Source organism: Macrosteles quadrilineatus, unplaced genomic scaffold, assembly GCF_028750875.1.
Source record: "Macrosteles quadrilineatus isolate MER2022 unplaced genomic scaffold, UCM_ALF_1.0 Scaffold_1__1_contigs__length_201487025, whole genome shotgun sequence".
NCBI lineage: Eukaryota > Metazoa > Arthropoda > Insecta > Hemiptera > Cicadellidae > Macrosteles > Macrosteles quadrilineatus.
Window position 1 is genome coordinate 126,057,504 of NW_026542594.1, and position 20,256 is coordinate 126,077,759.

General features: G+C 35.8%; 1 protein-coding gene across 1 annotated transcript; it reads left to right on the forward strand.

Moving 5' to 3' along the window:
• Window positions 1-3,437: 3,437 nt before the first annotated feature.
• Window positions 3,438-19,276, forward strand: LOC129000431 (uncharacterized). Its single transcript, XM_054427397.1, has 3 exons — window positions 3,438-3,524; window positions 16,724-17,116; window positions 17,222-19,276. The coding sequence occupies exons 1-3, from the start codon at window positions 3,438-3,440 to the stop codon at window positions 19,274-19,276; spliced, it is 2,535 nt and encodes an 844-aa protein (XP_054283372.1).
• The last annotated feature ends 980 nt before the right edge of the window (window positions 19,277-20,256 follow it).

Below are 20,256 nucleotides of genomic sequence, written 5' to 3' on the forward strand. Positions count from 1 at the left end.
ACTCCTTTTGGTCGAACACAATTTAATTTTCTCTTGTAAATCGAATAAAAGACTTTCACACGCGCACAAAGTAAAATACTTTAATTTACACTCGTCGCCAGTTAATGTAAATGCATTTAACTTGATAATTTCTAGGCTAATGGACTTAGGAAAAGTGATAGTAAAAATGGCGATCCGTACTCACTTGTAGAATTTCCAAGACCGCGAGCCGGTCCTCTTCGCCTATTCTCCGCGTCTTCCTCATGGCCTTCTTGATAATAACTTGCCAATATGTATAGGTACTATATGTAATATGGTTACTACCGTTGATTATATAATAAACAAAACAATATCTCTTCTGGTTCATAACAGATAGCTCCTGTACTTCTTTGCAATTGCTCAATTTCGAGCAACATGTACACTAGTAATAAATAATCTACTCTTTATTCTATGCTCAAACATGGAATAGCTTCCAGGATTGTTCAACTAACATAACATCAATGAACATTGGCACTTTCCAACTGATAAAATATTTAAATCCACATATTTAAGCAACTTGAGTCTTACTTTAGAGTTGTCAGATTTAAGATTGCATGGATAAATTAAGCAAATCCATAAAAACCAAATTATGTACAATTCCAGAGACAGAGTAAAAGTTGACATTGTAATATGCAATTAAATTTCAAAAGTTGTTAGCAGGTCAACCCAAGTAGTTAAGCTGTATAATAGTAATGCACGTATCAATTACTTTTCTATCATATTATTATAATATGCGGATAAATGTAACATAGTATAATGTATACTGTAACATAGTATAATGTGTAATGCAACATAGTAAAATGTTACATGGAATATTGTAACACAGTATAATGTAACAAAGTAAAATGTAACATAGTAAAATGTAACATACCGGGCTAGGCAAAAGTCTGGAACCCCCTGTTAACCTTTTAACGCGTTGCAGTAGGAAAACCAAACCAAAAGAAATTGAATGGCGCAAAACAGCGGTCAATATCGCACCCCTAATCAAAATGGCAGTCAATTTAATTATTTAAGATGAGCAAGCAAGATAAAGTCTGGACACCTCCAGTTAACTTTAAAAATTTCATATTTTAATACTGACCAAAAGGTGAATTTTCTTTATTATAAAGGTATGCTGAGTTTAGTTTTCCTGCTATAACCTTTTAAAAAGTTAATAAGGGGTATTTCAAAATTACTGCCATTTTGATTAGGGGTGCGATATTGACCTCTAGTTTGTGCCATTTAATTTGTTTTGAGAAACGCTTTAACATAAGGGGTCACTTGATAGGTGTTTACATTTGAACATTTGGGATTGACCCCAAAATACCCCATTTTGGGGGCTGGGGCAAAGTTGTAACTTTGATGAAAAAGTGCAATTTCTTATGTTGTAAATATGTGCCAAGTTTGGTTTTCCTACTGCAACGCGTTAAAAAAGTTAACTGGGGGGTTCCAGACTTTTGCCTAACCCTGTAGAATAATGTAACATAGTGCAATGTATTATTAACATAGTTTAATGTAACGAAGTAAAATGTAACTTAGTAAAATGCTACATCGTATTATGTAACAAAGTAAAATTCACTTTTCACTTTTCTCTCAAATACTTCTATAAACACTTACAGTATGTGTTAGATACTTTAACTGAATTACAATTCAAGTATTTTTCAACATTGCTTGTGTCTTGTATGCCTTTGAATCGTATTACGTAAATTAGACCAACTATTTTTCATTTCATGATGGATCTGCTTCAAGATTTAACTAACCTAATAACAAGAACAAGAGTAAATGAAGTGTTTATCGAAAACCTCAACTGCCCCTAGATGTGGCCTACTGATCGGTGTGGTCATCTACTGGTAAACATTTTGCAACATATTCTTTGATATCTGACAACCTTATTACTTAAGTAAGACCAGCTGTTCTTCATTTAATGGCGGTGAAGACGTTTTTGGAACTTCAAACGTTTCTGACCGTGTAGGAATGGTTCAGGTGGCCAAAGTATAATATGGCGGCCTTGGTGATTCCTGCATGGTTGGGAACGCAATCAACAATGATACTTCAAGATATTAACAACTTACAAACTTCAAGATTCAAGTGATTTGGATAAGTCTATTGGGACGATCCAAGTGGTCCTGGTATGGCAAAATGTATCGTTTCAGTGGCCCAGGTACTTCCGCTGTTTTGAAATGCACAATCATTGTTTTATCTTTTTTTTTAACAAAACCATAATATGTCATATTCATACAGATATACTAGGAAAACACTCTGATATCAACAACAATATTGTAGAAAGGAAACGTAATTTATTAAAGCAATTGTATTATACCAGAAAATCAATGAACTTACTAAGTATTACCACTCACTTTTGGATACAACGGTAGATAGATAGCCTATCAATAATGACTAGTTGAAGCTATTTTTTTATTCAAATAGAACTTGGTTGAAAAGGTTGTACGAAAACCAAAACTCATTTCTCTCGCTTAGTTTTTTTTATAAACCACGTACTTTTTATTCTGATGGTGGCAGAATCACTCTACTCTACAGTCTAGGGTATTACAATGGAAACTATTTCGTTGTGTACCATATTTAATTTTATTTAATTTTGTGTAACCTAAACCATTTTGGCAGTATTTAACCAATGATTTTGCTCATTTGTAATTTTTGACTCAAATGTCAGCATAAAGTAATCGTTAGTTGCTGTGGTGGTAACTCATTTAGGTTTTAAGATTGAGCCATCAGGCCACAAGGAGGTTAACAGAATCCCCCCATGTAAAAGTTGTAAAAAAATTCAATAGAATATCAACAGTCAAAAAAATATACATTAGACAAACGTACTACTACGCAAAACACAACGATTATGTAACAAAATATTGGCATGCACGACGCAACCGGGCTTAAGTAAAAGTCTAGAACATATAACAATAGATAGAAAATGTTTGGAATACCAAATGGTATATTGCAAATATTAAGAATAACTCACACCCACACCCTAAATCAGTTTTTTTTCATTCAAGGATCGATTTCCTAATGGTAGGGGAACCCTCTTACTTTTTCTAGTAAAAAAAAACTATTATTATTTAAAATATTATCATTGTCCTGCCAGCCTCCCCGATAGAATAGATTCCTGTCATAGTAAGTTACAGATTGTATTATAGTCATTCTATGAATAATTCTATTAAAATGATTTTACTCTATGTTTGTTTGACACCTGATTTACAGGGTAAACATTTTGAAACATATAGCTCTGAATTTTATATATGAGAATCGTATTACTTGAATTACAGCAGCTCTGATTTCCATTCCACATTGCATTTCATGATGGACAACCTCACGTTTTGGAATATCTTCTGAAACGTTTCTAACCGAGCAGGAACTCCTTAGAAGGCCTAAGTAAATTAATTACGGCCCTCTTGGCAGTTCCTTCATGGTAAGGAACACAATCAGCGATGGATCAAGTTCTTCAAGATAATGCCCAGCTTGGCAACAAGAAGAAAGTGCCAAGTGATTTGGTTATGTCTATGAACGTGATCCTAGTAATAGCTGTAGCAAAAACTAATCGTTTCGGAGTGTTAATTACTTCACGCCATGTTGTTCATATGTAAAATAGTATAGTTTATCTTGTACAAATATACCAAACTCTAGATAGCGTTTGGCGTATATAGGTAGAAGCTTTGAGATCTAGAGAGTGGTTGCCTGCATTAAGTGTAATAATTTATTTCTTAAAATTCCATTATTATACTTTCCATAAAACCTTAACTATCCGTCTTCGTGGCCCATAGGTCGGTGCGATGGTCTTAATACAAGATAAAGTAATCATTTGCAAAATGTCTTGAGAATTTTGTCTCTGAGAATTGTATAATCGAATTAGACTAGCTGTTCTTAATTTAATAATTATGAAGTAGACGTCTTTAGAACTTCTTCTGGTACGTTTCTGACCATGTTGGAATGGCTTAGACGACCAAAATAATATGGCCGTCTTAGTATTTCCTGTATGGTCAGGAAAACAATCAACAATGGATCAAGTGCTGCAAGATATTACCGGTTTTGTAAGAGGAAATTAGATTCGAATACTAATTTTAGATTTCCAAGTCCAGGGAGGCAACCAAAATTTAAGAAGAGGAGGTAAGAACTTAAGAATTATGGCTCATTTCGGTTGTAGAGGAACTTCAGGTTTTTTTTGTTTGAAATGTAAAACTTATATGGTTTATCTTGTAAAACTATTTAAAATGGAACTCTAAAAAGCAGAAACGGATTTGTGAATGAATATACCAGCAGTAATATTACGGAAGAATATTAACATGTGAATCGCTACCGGGCTGAAGTTAGTCTAGAACATATACAATTATATAGAATAATCGTTTAACATAGCTTTCTGCCTAAATCAGCTGTTTTATTAAAACATATTTCCAAATTATGGTACAGTAGTGGGAACCCTACCATAATTCTCTACCCCATTTGTCGTAAAGAAGCCACAATAGAATAACCACCTTTCATGATGAGGTACATGTGGCATTTGTTTATTGACCTTTCTATTAAATACTTCTATAAGCGATTTTAGCTCTATATTTGTTTAATATTATATTTTATTTATCAGATGAACATTTCTTAACATTTTTGGGGTATTTTCCATCTGACAATCGTATTACTCTAAGTATACACTAAGGGTTAAACCAGCTTTTCTACATTTCATGATGATGAAGTAGATGTCTTTGGATCTTGTACGACCGTGTTGGAAATGTGTAGATGGACAAAGTACAATATGGCGGTCCTCGTAGTTCCTGTATGGTTACGTAGGAACGTAGGAACGTAATCAACAATGATACTTTAAAATATCAACATCTTGGCAACAAGAAGAAAAAAATCAGAAGTTTCTGGATGTATTTGTGGGAAACTTCTAAAACAATAGTATATTTTCAACATGTAAAAACTGACTGTTTTATCCCACGTTATGCTTGTAAAATGTCTGTTTGTATGGTTAGTCGAGAGAATATCAAGGTATGTTGCGTGTAGTGATTTTGGCACAAATGTTTCCTTTCAGTGTCTGGGCCACTTCAGGCTAATTATTTTATTTAAAACACTGTGATTTATCTCGACAGATTTTAAAAATGTTTCTCATCATACATATGCATATATTTAATTTGAGGCTTTAAGATGTGAGGTGAATTTTACCCACAGTTATTGTAAAACAGACTGTGGGTGTCATCTATTTCATAAATTTTATTTTTATTTTTCTTCAAACTCTCAATTACCTATCACCGTAGTCTGTGTGGTTATTTGAAGCCAGTGAATTGCAGTTGTGGTATATTAGTCAGTGGTGACCGCACGGATAAAATAGTACAAATAAATAACCGGTCTTGAATGAACAATGTTTGTCTATCTGCATAAGACGCAGATAATTCAGCTACCACTAAACTATCGTATCTTGAGAAATTTTATTTATCTTTATTTATGAACAACGAAAATTTTCTTGTTAACCTCCACGAGAGAACAACGTCCTTTTATGATGAGGTACATGTATTTATTTATTGATATTTCGATTAAATGCTTATATACACTATTGTAACTCTATGTTTGTTTTATTTTATAACAGATTTACAAGGTGAACATGTATCAACACTTTTAGAATCTTCTATCTGAGAATAGTTTTACTTGAATTATACGAGATGGTCTTAATTTGATCGTGGTGTAGACGTCTACGGAACCTCATCTGTACCGATTCTGACCGTGTAAGAAATACCAAGTCATACATAGTCAAAAACATAGTCAAAGTACAACATGGCCGTCTTGGTAATTCCTGCATGGTTAGGAACGCCATAAAACGACGGTAACAAGAATAGGAGCCTCTTTAGCCTCTAAATGAGAACAGCTGACCATCATTTTACCATGGTGAAGTAGACATTTTTTGATCTTCATCCTGAACGATTCTGACCAGGTAGGAAATACCTAGATGGTCAAAGTAAACATGGCCTCTTGGTAATTCCTGCATGGTTAGGAACTCCATAAAACGACGGTAACAAGAATAGGAGCCTCTTTAGCCTCTAAATAAGAAGAGCTGACCTTCATTTTACCATGGTGAAGTAGACGTTTTTTGAACTTCATCCTGAACGATTCTGACCGGGTAGGAAATACCTAGATGGTCAAAGTAAACATGGCCTCTTGGTAATTCCTGCATCGTTAGGAACTCCATAAAACGACGGTAACAAGAATAGGAGCCTCTTTAGCCTCTAAATGAGAACAGCTGAACTTCATTTTACCATGGTGAAGTAGAATTTTTTAAATTTCATCCTGAACGATTCTGACCGGGTAGGAAATACCTAGATGGCCAAAGAACAACATAGCCTTGGTAATTCCTGCATGGTTGGGAATGCAATAAAACGACGGTAACAAGAATAGGATCATCTTTAGCCTCTAAATAAGAAGAGCTGAACTTCATTTTACCATGGTGAAGTAGACGTTTTTCAGTTTTCTGACCGTGTAGGAATGATTCAGGTGGCCAAAGTATAATATGGCCGTCTTGGTGATTCCTGCATGGTTAGGAACGCAATCAACAATGATACTTCAAGATACTAACAACTTGGCAACAAGAAGAAAAAGGTGTCTATGATCCACATAATGTTTGTAGCAATAATGCTTCATTTGGGGTCCAGAATTCCAGGCTTCTGTTGTTATAAAAAGTTTATTAAGGATTGTTTGTAAAAATATTCAAAATGTAACTCAGCAGAACTATTTTTTTAAGTTGAAGAGATGGTTTACGTTACCTACAGTTATTTTAAGTAGGCTATGTATTAATTTGTTTACTTTTTATTCTTAGTAAAACCTCAACTTATCGTCATCCTTGTCAATAGTTTATTTAGGGGATCTGAAGACAGTGAAATGCCGATATGGTTTGATAGAGGTGTATGGATTATATATATGGTTAATAGTATGTAGTTTAAGTAAATTAAACCACTGTCCATACATCTTGTTATATGTAACAGGCGGTCCAGTTGTAACCACAGTATTACGATAGTGAAGTACTGTCTGTTATAAGCCTAGACACCACTACTGAACACTTAGTTCAGTTTTACGTAGGCCTACATTATAATTATACACTAATAAGTAGCGATATTAGTTGAAAGTAAAAATAATAATGGGATGTAGATTAGTCTTTAATGTAAGTCTACATTCGTTGATCCATAATTACATATTTAGCATTATGTAATGTACATACTACTATTCTACCAAACATTATGTTCCGGGTCAAACTATAAATTAATTAATGTTATTTTATTCCAAATATATAACACATACAATTATGAACGCAAAATGACTCAAACAATTTAACAGTTCTTTTTAATCAGCCGTTAACAGTCTAAATAAAAATCATTTAGAAAGTGCAAATTAAGAAATTACAGCTATTGTAGTAATCACTTCCGTTGCCGTGCAAAGGCCATTCCTGTTTCAAACCTTAATCAGTGTACTGAATTATTACTTTTCAGCTAGTTGGGGATTTGGGAAATTTTTGATGAATGAGTAAGGACTTTAGCTTATATACAGGGTGATCAAAAAAGAACTGACACATTTTATCATACATTTGTATTTAATGATTTCTAACTACATGGTAACATTTACATATGTACAGATAGAAAAACTCAAAAAGTTTTTGACGATATTCAACCAATCTTCATATGGCCACCAATTAAGACTATGTCGGCGTTAAATCAAAATTTAGCACATCGCACACCTTTGCTGCATTTCTCGGGGTTGAAATTAACATTGCATGGCTAATCCTTAAACAGTGGCCATATTGAGATTACTGAATATCGCAAAAAAACTTTGTTTGTATCTGTGCATAATGTAAATGATATCATGTAGTTAAAATTTTGTAAGTAAAAATGTATGTTAAAATGTGTTAGTTCTTTTTGGACCACCCTGTATATATAAATATGTGGCATTACTGATCATATACCAGTACAAACCTGAATACGTTCTCACAAAAATGAAATCACAATTTTATAAGGAGTTGGTTTGCCCTTATCACACAACCATACCTCGTCAAAGAATTCGAAGAGGGCGGACCGAGGTGAGCGGTCTCCTCTGTCCGCCCCGACGAAATTTGTCTAGGCCCCTTAGTATAGTAGCACATACAACAATTGTCTAATGGTCTATTGTCTGGGATAGTAGGTATAGTCCACTTCTTGGTCTGCGCTTCAATGAAACACACAATTAACATGTATTTTTTTATCTGCAACACAAGTTACTTCAGTGGCTCTGGTAGAAGATCTACTCATTCTGCAAGAATTCATTTGACACGTGGAATGCAATTCGATGCAGTTGGTCAACACAATTCTGTAAACCACTTAACCTCGCACTCAACGCGAGACTTAATTTCTTCCTCATAACCTTGACCTAGCAACAGTTGCAGCTGACTCGAGCTGGTCTGTTGTGGGAGTGTGTTATGATTGTTCCCAGTATTTTTAAGTGAAGCGATCTCTTCCTCTCATATTTCCTCCTCTCTTAGCCTCCCCACCCTCTCATTCAACTACGGCTCTCAGACCAAACCGCTCGGATTCATAAAATAAACTCGGATTCGTAAAACGGTCCTGGGCAGCCAGCGCCGAGTGCACTCCAAGTAGTTTGATGAGGGTAAGCGGATGGCCAGGTAAACAGTGACGGAACCAATCAATTGCGCTAATAGGATTATTGAGTACTAATATTCCAAACGCATTTCACTTTCAGTGAAAAGAGGTTTCCTGAAAATTCACCACATTACGACTGAACTGACAGAAGTAACCCATGCTTATGAAGTTACCCATAATTATATTTTATACCAATTAATTTAACTTTTTTGTACCGACGTTTTGAATCTACATACTGCAAAATTGATACCAGCAAAACATGATCTGCAAATTTCGGCAGTCGAGACACAGCTCCACAGTAACACACACACAACACTCTGATAACAACTTTTAAGTATAGTTGCTGCCTAAAACCAGTTTTCATCAATAACTCAAAAGGGGAATTGACCGGCAAAGATTTTTTTCCTGTAGTAAATTTGGTTAGTGATATACGGTGTTTGGGATTTTCACGTTTCGTGCTGGATGGAAATCGAAGCCTTATATCAAATTATTTTGCTATATTCTAAAAGTTACACAGGAAAAAATCTTCCCTTTGGAATTGGAGCAGTAAACCCCCCGCAGTAATAAATAGAAAATGTCTACTGGTTATACTAATTCAAGTTTTTCATGCGGTTGTATAGTACTTTTCCACCCATTTTTCAATGTGTGTACTATGTGAACTAATAATAGTTAGTAGTGACAGTATAGTAAATGATACTTTTTACATGCAACGCAGTCAAGAGTAATATTAATATGCCCCTCTTCACTTCTGCATCACTAGACTCATCAAACTCCGCAGCGCTGGATGCACGACTTTGGCCGCGGCGCGGGTTGCTCTCGGTGCGCGCTCTAAGCACGCATAAACCTACCATTTTAGCTTATTTTAGTACAGGTTGGTTCACACTCATGCAATAGAATTCGCCTTTTAAGTGATTTTGGTGTCATTTTGGAGTCTTTTCAGTGCAAACATTATTTCCTGATATTCGATCGTCATCTGGAGGATGAAGTGTATATCGGGTCACCGGTGTTGTACCCTCTGCTCATTTTGACGTCACATATAGACGGGGTATGATTATTTAATGCAAGCAAGTTATCAGTGAACCGGATGATTAGAAATTAAAAAGAACCGGAGATGAACCACCCGGAATTGTCCTCCACGAGATTTTAAAACCCTGCTAACACCAATCTATCTACTTATTTACAGACAATTTTTCGTCGGACCGAAATGTTACTCCATTTATTTAATCTGTCAAAGCGAGTGGGACAAATTGTAACTGTTTTTCTAAGTAATTTGAGTTTGGCTGTAATGTTACTGGGCCGAAGTTGTACCCCTTATCAGATAAATGGAATTGTATTCCACTCTTTGACATGTAGAACGGCTTGTGTACGGGCTAGAATTGTACCCTCCTCCTGTGAGTTACATATTCAAAATCTATTTTGTTGAAAACCATGAGGTATCATTCAAATAAAAAAGTAACAAGTGCCCTCTGAAATGCAATAGGTTGGCTCGATTGTTAATCCCGAACAGAAAATAGTTATTGTTCTGAGAAAATATGATTGTCAAGAGATTACCCAAAGATTAGGCTTCACCACTATACTTCGTCTCGGACGATATGGATACTTATTTTGTTAAACGCTAATCGCCCGATTGAATGTATTAATTCATAGTTAACTTTTTAATTAGTGTTTGTCAGTAACACTTATTCAAGAAATCTACCTCATAATTACCAACTGTAAAAATTCTTATGACAAAGCCCTAAGCCAATTACGAAACGTAAGTACGCCTATTGCAATCCTATATAATACGGCAGATAAACAGATAACTACAGTATATAACGGTCCTGAGATTCAAAGATTGATGTTAATATGAAGTTCACAGGTTAGTTTAAACGCTATCCAAATAAAAAATACCGCAAATATATTTTGGTGGTGAAATTATTTTAATCGTTAGGTCTATCATTTGTAATTTCGGTAAGCAAAACTAAAGAAGTAGTCTAAATTATTGTATGGCTTTCATGGGACAAAGTTCTCAGATACAAAGAAAGTTCTCCTTCCCTCAGAAACATATCCAGTGTTACAGATAGGTGAATTTTCAACTTAAAGGTGTTTAAACCTCAGGGTCACGGCATTAACACACAAGTAAGAGCCATTGGCGATTTGAAGGATTTGAACCCGGCCTACCAGGTCGGAAGGCATTATCCTGCCTTACTCAATACGACTTTACCTCCATGTCCCCTTGCCATCCTCGTACAACGACCCCGGTCTTATAAATATTTACAAGGGCTCAGTGGCTCACTTCCAGTATAAATAGACTGTTCGTCATTGTTGATTTGAAATTCACACTGCCCTTTGCGATCAGAATACCGGATGAATGGCAAACTGATTTTAAACAAATCGAAGTAAATTATAAATGTGAATCTAATACAGTACTGAGATCTAATCTTTTAGTGAATATCATAAATTTGCCCCTGTGTCTATATGATTTTTTTTAAGATGTATGGAATACGCAACTCTAATCCGACTTATTGCACTGAAATTAAAGAATATATAGCTAAGAGCGAAAGCTGAATAACAAATCTTTAGCTACCAAGGTGTGTATTTTATTATAGAATGGCGAAGGATGGGTGTTTGTTCGAGTTATACGACCTGCGTAACTTCATTACTGTTGAAGATCAGCTTTTTCTATTTACAATCGACGATTACTAGGATTATTTATCCACTAAGCCCAATCCAAGGTCAGCTGGATTAAATTTCGAACCATCTTTTGACTTATTTCCTATTCGAACCAGTGTACTTGATTTCTATACGATCATTATAACCATTAACTATCATCGATGAGAATAAAGGTGAAACGTTCCCTGGCTATAGACCAGATAGATCTAATAGATCTGAGCAAGGTTACTTTCAGAGCTCCGCCAAACTGTTGATTCAGAAAGAGGGGTTGAAAGAGTGAGAGCGAAGACCGCGGTGAAGCAGAGTTGAAAGGCAGGACAGGATGTTCCGTTAGGTATGCCTATTGAAGAATAATGACACAGAAGATGGGACGACCCTTATACCTCGACTATGGATGGCATTTACGAGAATTTGAGGATGGGCAATGACCAGCCTACTTAAAATTTGATACTATATCTCTTTACTCATTTTATAGACAGCCATTAACGATAGTGGCTCTATGATTTGATCGTGAAAGGAACTAGACATTCCATTTTCATGTCGGAGTTGTAGCCAGTCCCTAGTGTTTGGATAAAACTGAAAGTATATAAGATAAGTTGAGCCACTGACAGCTGACAGAGGCTCTGGTGTAAATTACTGACGTCTGTCGACGACTTTTAAACCAGGCTAAACTGACAGGACATCCTTGTAACTAAAGAAACCTTTGTGTCTCATCAATGACACAAACACTGTGACATAAAGTAAGATAGAAAATATCTAATATTTTAGACTGTAGCACCGTTCAACAAATTGTGTTTAATGAGAAATAGCCACAGCTGGTCCATAAATAGATGACATATCTACTTTAGTTTCCAAAAGTCAATTCTGCAAGTACTTTGTCTCCTTTTACACTTTTGTAAAATACAGATATTTTTTTCACTTTTCCAATTGAAGTACAAAAATCGCTCACTGGCAGCAGAATAAAAAAGGTTCAATGTCATTTATCATTTTAGAAAGTTGCACAAGATACAAATACAATATCTTTATTTTCAAAGTTCAAGAATACAACAAGTTGAAAACTGAGGTAACTAAAAAATGTGTCTTATTACATTTTATATATGTTTTCCAACTAAGAGATTAAGAATCGTGAACTTACACAGCCAAGTTTATTATCAAAACGAACACACCATAATTGATTACATTTTATATTTTTTGCCTAACTAAGATTAATATTCGTAAACCTACACAACTAAGTTTACTATGAAAGTGGACCAAGATTGCGATGGTAAACGGTTTTACCCAGTGGTTTTTATCCATAATAACTACGTATAATTGTATCATTTGGTGAGCAAGTTTCCTGTTGTTGATTAAAAAATTCCATTTATAATAGAAGGGCTCTTAAGAACATTTAGCAATAAGGATCTTTATTATCCTTTAAACAATTTACAATGAAATGGGGGTTTTGAGAATTACTTCATTTTAAAAAGTAATTAAATACATCATAGAAAAGAATGGCAAAGATAAATTAATAAAATATGTCAAAATCATGGCCTAGTGAAGCGAAAAAGACAAGTTATGAGATACCAACGTTAGAAATTTACATTAATGAAATCTTGGTCATCTATTTGTATCACCCTCCTCTATACCAGTTCTTTGTGTATAAACTACCTTCATCCACTTTATAATCACCCAAATATGAGAATTTAAGACAATATATAGTGAGACATTATAGTTTGCCGTCAAATCTTCTCTTTATTCGTTTCTTTCACACTTTTAATTAATATTTTACAGAAGACATATATAACAGTTTGATTCCGTTATCGATTAAAGTTTAGTTGAAGAAAAAACACCTAGACTATGTTTGGTCAAGGCTCACCATGGACGATTTGTATATTTTAATACTTACGCTTTTAAGGAAATTAAATCGAATACTGTTGACGTAGGATGTAATTATGATATATGATGATCCATTTCGGGTGCATACCGGACGTCTGAACGAACTATTCAGGAGCAATGAAGCGTTCTGAAAACTGATTCTTGGGAGGAAATTAGTTGAGATTTCCGGCTTAAGCAATAGAAAGTTCAACAGCCATACATTGAACGATGAGCCTAATTAGTATTATTAATATCGTTAAATAGTGTGACATAAATACTGGACATTCGTTTATAACTAAAAATTACATTTAGGCCTACTCAATTTTTATAGTAAGTAAACCCGGTTAGCATTAAATAATGTTTAGAACAAATACTTTCACCATTTGTGACTATTTAAGATGATAAAGTTATTTTGAATTTAGTTAAACGTGTAATCGTTTTAATTCATGGAGAAATATACATGTTAGCTTTAAAAAGTTATCCTAATTGGTTAATAAAAACGTGTAACTATTTTTGGGAGAGATTTTATATAATAAACACAATACACACGAGTGTTTAGTTATTTTCAAGAACCAATCAAAATCGTAACCACACCCATACATTGGAAGTAATATGTGTATAATTTATTAGTAAATGCATAATGGCACAGAATAAAGAGTAGGTAGCTTAACTATTTGGCTAACTTTTTATTCTGTGATACTAGTTGGGCAGAGTGAAAAATAAATCGGGTTTAATCACTTTCACAAATTTCAGCCAGATAATATGTATAGTTTGTAGAAGTGATGAATAGCTCGTCGTTGATCATGAGCTAATATACATAAAACTCTAATATAATTTTATAACTACTGGTCATCATGTATAATAACTGGATTAAGTACTTTAGCTGTAAAATAAAGTATATAATATAAATATATACTTTGTTCCACACTGTGTGCTGTGTTCCACAATTTTGCAAAAACAAAAAATAATAAAAATATACCCTTAACATGTTGTATTAAGTAAATTGTACGGTTTAACTTAACATAAGATTGCGCTCTGTGCAATGAGTGAAAGATTTTCACCGTTTAAATAATATTATGCAATTTCTCAGCATAATTTTTAGATGCAGCATTACGCATTTTTGCGACGGAAACTTGAATAACCATATCTATTCAGAAGTTAGCCTCTTTACACCTGGTATCATGATATCATGGTATAATAAAATTTAAAAAACCATTCTTGATCAAAAAAGTTATTTTAATTCAATTGACTTTGACGATTCAATTACGGGATTTTAATAACTCTTGAAATATTGTAATGGGAATTGGAAACACCTAATGAACAGTGCAGTTTTTGGGATATTATTTCAGTATTTTCCCGTTTTAAACCAGGAAAACTATAGTGCAAATCTTCTTGAGCAAACTATCTTACATGGAAGATTTGACACCCTAATAGCAAACATTTAATCTTAAGATATTCATTGACAATCCTAAACATATTTGAACACGATGGTATTCCAAACGCCATTGTCAGCCGAGGGAGCTTATCTAGGGCTGGGGTCGATGTACGGGCTACGCATCGAAACAATCTCTTCCATTCTCGAATTTCAGCATTTCCTCTAAGTCACCAAATTCGAATTTAAAATATTTCTGTTATACAATAGGATTTCTGAAACTGCCCACCCCCTTCCATTCTTGAATTCCAACATTTCCTAGAACTCATGAAGTTTCAATTTAAAACATTTCTGTAATAAATTGGAGTTTGTGAAACAGCTCAATTCCTTTCATTCTTGAATTTTCACGATTCCTGGAAGTCACCAAGTTTAAACAATATTTCTGTAGTACATTGGAGTTTGTGGACAATTCAGGTTATCATTAAGTTGGAATGGACGGGTGAGTAAAATCAAGTAATATCAACTTTTCTTAGTTCTAAAAAGAACTTAATGAAACAACAAAAAATAATAATCTGAAATAGAAGTATAAACAACATGTAGTATATAAAGGTTGATCAGATTTTAAAAACATTTTCTTTACAGGCAATATGGTAAAGGGTTTAGGGATATAAATTCAAATTGCACCTTGTAACTTGAAAGAAATTTAAATATTTAATGTTGAGGTTTTATTTTGACAAATGCACAGTCCTTGGTTTGGGTTAAAATTGTAAATTTGCGGTGTCACAAAGAAAGCGCACGGTTAACCCATTTGGTGTTACAAAAGGAATCCATATCTTCTTAGAAAGTATAAATGTTATGTACGCGGAAAATAAAAGTTGAATTAATTTGTTCCTGATTCCCATCACACTTTATGATAATAGGACTGGCTAAATGATTATTACTAAAAAGTGTTAAATCATTTAGGTGTGTTGAAATCAGCATGAGTATACCTTCATCAATGATAACTTTTCATATATATTTAGAGTCTTGTTAGTATTTAGGCTTATTCATATTCAGCAAAAGTGAAGCTGTGTCAATGGCAACTTTTAAAATATATTTACAGTTTTAAAGTATACTTAGGCTGGTTTTAAATCAGTATGAATGTAGCTTTGTCAATTTTTTTCTAAACTGTCATCATGCCTCATGTGCGCTTTCATCGATGTGCGTTTTTTTTCGTATATTCTAAATCTACAGGGTCTGATAAATTTCTGAGAGTACATGTTAACGTAAAGAGGTTGGATAGTTCATGTTGGATAAAGATTTGTTTAAACACAAAATATTAAACTACACAGTTGTAAATGTAATATTATACTTATAATTTGTGTGAAAGACTATTAAATACTGATTCGTTAAACCTGTGAAACAGTTGCCTAGTAAAGAGGAAGTTTATCAATCCAAAAAAGGTTTAATTTCATAAAAACACGCGTATTTATATTGGTAGGAAAGTAAATGAGAGAAACGTCTTATAACACTTAAAAGATATATTTACGCTTATACTGTTACTCACAAGACGGTAAATATACAAAAAGATGGTAAGTGGTGATCGATTTCGATTGGACACTCCAATCATCATTAGACCCAATAGGCGAATGACAGTCAGTGAATGAGCTGTGAATGTATGATGAGTGAATGTAACTGTCATTCGCCTATTGGGTCTGATGATGATTGGAGTGTCCAATCGAAATCGATCACCACTTACCATCTTTTTTGTATATTTACCGTCTTGTGAGTAACAGTATAAGCGTAAATATATCTTTTAAGTGTTATAAGACGTTTCTCTTATTTACTTTCCGTAAATTTAATAACACGTACAATGCTGATCAAGAAGTTATTTATATTGGTACACAGTGCTGTATTCTAAGAATCAAAATCATTCAAATTGACATCATAAACCAGTAACCTCCAATCAATATTTGACATCTAATGACTTGACTTAATTCCTGTTTTTGGCTATCTTAACATTCAGTGCTTACGTACTAAATTTAATGTCACCTCACTTTTTTGTGAAGAAAATCAATTAGACGTATTCTGTGGCTGTGAACATTGGCTAGGAAACAGTGAGATAGGAGCTTTCAGCAAACTGAACTCATTGCAACTTGTAGCAAGTTATTGTCGGGACCTGCACAAAAATGGCGGTGTCTCTATATATGTGAAACAGGACTTAAGCACTAGGTCTAGGCCTATTAATCTTGTGCAGTACTGCAGTGAGCTCGATATTGAGATAGTTGGTATTGAGCTGATCGACTTCTCCCTCATCGTCCTCAGCATATATCGCTCGCCCGATGGACAGGTTCAACAGTTCTTCGATCTGCTCGACCAGTGTCTAGACTACCTTGCTGGTTTCAAGAAAAACATTATCTTGGGCGGAGACTTTAACATAACCCTCAACGCCAATGATGTAGTGGCCAGTGACTTCGCAGATCTACTACGCTCTCATGGACTGTTCATCACGAGTCTTCTGCCTACGCGTGGACCTCGCTGCCTTGATACAGTGGCCACAGATCTTAACACATGGGATTACCAGGTTTGGACAACTGAACCATATGTGGCGGACCATCAAGCGGTTCTCATGAAAGCCAACTCCAGTATGGTGAGTCCTTCTTTAACAGTTCCTGCATGGTTAAATCTTTATACTAGATATTATAGGCTATTAGATGACGATCTTATTCCTAGCTTTAAACATGCTCTTTCACAGGTTCCCTGGGATGATGTGCTATACCATAAGCAAGCCGAATCGGCTTTTGAGGCATTTTTTGAGGCATACATTTCAGTTTTTAATACTTTTTTCCCCGTAAAAGTCAGCAAAAAGGTGAACCCTCAAACCAAAAAAAAACCGCTCAGGCCTAAGGACAAAACTTGGTTTACTGCCGAGTTGAAGCAGATTCAAATGTTTGTGCTAGCATTCAGGGATAGATACATGGCGGCGGAGACTCTCGCCAATAGGGACCATTTCTATACTCTTTACACCAGAGCTAAAAGGTTGTATAGGATTAAAATAGATCAGGCAAAGAAAGCTTCAAATGTGAGGCTAATTGAAAGCTCGCTTAATCCTTGCAAGGCGGTATGGAATTTGGTCAACAACAACCGTGATACTGGTCAAGTGCTGTCACCTGCCTCTAAATGTACTGCTAGTCCCGATGACTTCAACACCCATCTCATCGGTACTGTAGCGGGCATAGTAGGCCTCGCTCCTGTTGATAGCAACGAAATAGTCAAAGACATACAGTCTCCCGATATCAACCTTTCAACCTGGCAACCTCTTACACCAGAGAGCCTTGTCACCATGGTAGGCCATTTTAAGACCTCTCACAGCCCCGACATATATGGAATGACTACTGTCATCCTAAAGCACACTATAAACATTGTTGCCATACCTCTTTGCCAGGTCCTGAACTCCTGCCTAAGTGCCGGAATATTTCCTAGAATCCTAAGGGTGTCTAGAACTGTCCCCATTTACAAAAAAGGTGATCCAGCAAGTGTACAGAGCTATAGACCTATATCTATTATACCAACTTTCGCTAAGGTCTTTGAAACCGCCATTAAATTCCAGCTAGTCTCCTATCTTGAACGCAATAACCTGCTGTCTAATCTGCAACACGGCTTCCGTAAAGACAGATCAACTGTCACTGCCGTCTCTGAGCTCATACATCGCGTTCAACAAGCCTTTGAGGATACCAACACTGTTGCCTTGACATTATGTGACTTGAGCAAGGCATTCGATTGCGTCTCACATGACATTCTCCTTGCTAAATTAAATAAATATGGGCTGTGCGGTGCAGTTTACGACACCTTTGTCACATATTTGGGGAACCGACAGCAGATCGTCTCAATAGCCGGAGCTAAGTCCCGAGCTCTCAATGTTCCTCACGGGGTGCCTCAGGGGTCAGTTGTGGGACCTGTCCTCTTTCTGATAGCCATAAATGACCTTGAACTAGGTGGCAATGCACTCAGGTTTGCTGATGACACTACCCTAATTTCTGTTGGTGACAATCCAGGAACGGCTTCAGAAAGAGCTGAAGTGATGTTTAGGGCAGCAAAAGATTGGTTTGAGACAAACAAACTAAAACTCAACCAAGACAAGACACAAAAAATCTTGTGTTCACTTCAGTCAAACTTGGCTCAGGACGTTGATACGGTAAATCTACTGGGCTTTACGATCGACCCAAAGCTGAGTTGGAAAGATCATGTGGATAACGTGGCAAAGAAATTATCAAGGGTTACACATCTTCTCAGGAAACTAACAAGACTAGTTGATAGGGCTTATCTAGTTGTGGTTTACCACGCATTATTTCATAGTCACGTCACTTACGGTCTTCAGCTATGGGGTCATGCATCCAATGTCTCCAGAATCCTTAAACTGCAGAAGAAAGCTCTGAGAATCATGACTGGCAGTGGGCGACAGGAGCATTGCAAGCCTATTTTTGTTGACTTGGGCATACTTACCATACACAGCAACTACATCCTTCAATGTGTCAGCTACGTACACTCCAATGTGCATACCTTCACCACCAGGCAGCAGGTGCTTGCGCACAACACCAGGCGCAAAGACCACATTGATGTGCCCTATTGCAGGCTCAGTAGGACAAAGGATGCTTTCCCGGTCATGGCCCTCAGACTGACCAATAAGTTGCCGGTTGCAGTTAGGGACTTAAACAAAAACCAGTTTCAAGCCAGGTTAAAGTGTTGGCTAAAAGCTAGGCCATATTACTCGCTTAAGGAGTTCTTTGAGGACGACCTCACGGGACTTTAAATCCACCGCCATTAAGTTTATTAATCCGACTTAATGGAAGTTTGTAAATATTGTAAATATTAGTTTTCATTTTTAAAATTGTAAATAGTTGACGCAGCCTAACCAGCTTATGCTGGTATCAAGCCAAGGAGGAGGTAATAAGGTAATAAGGTTTTCCCATGGGGGACGTAGGTTTGCCACACACGCCTTCCACAGTACACGGGTCTGTGCCATCAGCTTGATCGGGTCGCCGGATTTCTACCCCCGGATATTTACCCCCATGACAAAACGCCTACGTCACTTTGACGTCACATGTATGGGGGTAGATTTCCGGCCGTGAACTTTTAGGATGGATAAATTATTGTATATTCAATCAACTCACATTTCACGGTTTACTTAACAGTTGAAATTAATCGAAATGCTAATAAACCTGACACCGGAACTTTACCCCCGGAAATCTACCCCCAGACATCCACCCCCGGACATCTACCCCCGGACATTTACCCCCAGACATCTACCCCCGGAAATCTACCCCCAGACATCTACCCCCGGACATCTACCCCCGGACATTTACCCCCAGACATCTACCCCCGGATATCTACCCCCAGAAATCTACCCCCAGAAATGTACCCCCAGTGGTCAAATCATAAATGTCCGACCCCGGAATTATTTATTTCCGACCCCCGGAAATCTACCCCCCGTGCTACACTACGCATCGGTCAATATTCATTGTTGTAATTGATTTTAGTAATTGGTTTATAAAAATAATCAATGGCTCTTCGTTTAATAATTACCCTCTAATATCTAGTATTAAGCATGTGATATGTCGTTGTCTTGTTTAATGTCATCTATCTTCCCAATTCATTAAGCTGTTACTGATTTAGGTGTAATTTTTAAGCTTAAGATTCAGTGCAACGCAAATGGTAATTAAAAAGGATATTTTGATAAAGGGCTCCAAAAGTTTAACCCATAAGCATTTGATTTATTTTCAGACAGTGATT

Excerpts from the sequence above, each read along its gene's own strand:
- LOC129000431 (XM_054427397.1), top strand. The coding sequence starts at position 3,438 with ATGGATCAAGTTCTTCAAGATAATGCCCAGCTTGGCAACAAGAAGAAA. Across the intron at positions 3,525-16,723 it reads TGTCTATGAACGTGATCCTA|TACTGCAGTGAGCTCGATAT; the intron begins GTAATAGCTGTA and ends AATCTTGTGCAG. Across the intron at positions 17,117-17,221 it reads TGAAAGCCAACTCCAGTATG|GTTCCCTGGGATGATGTGCT; the intron begins GTGAGTCCTTCT and ends GCTCTTTCACAG.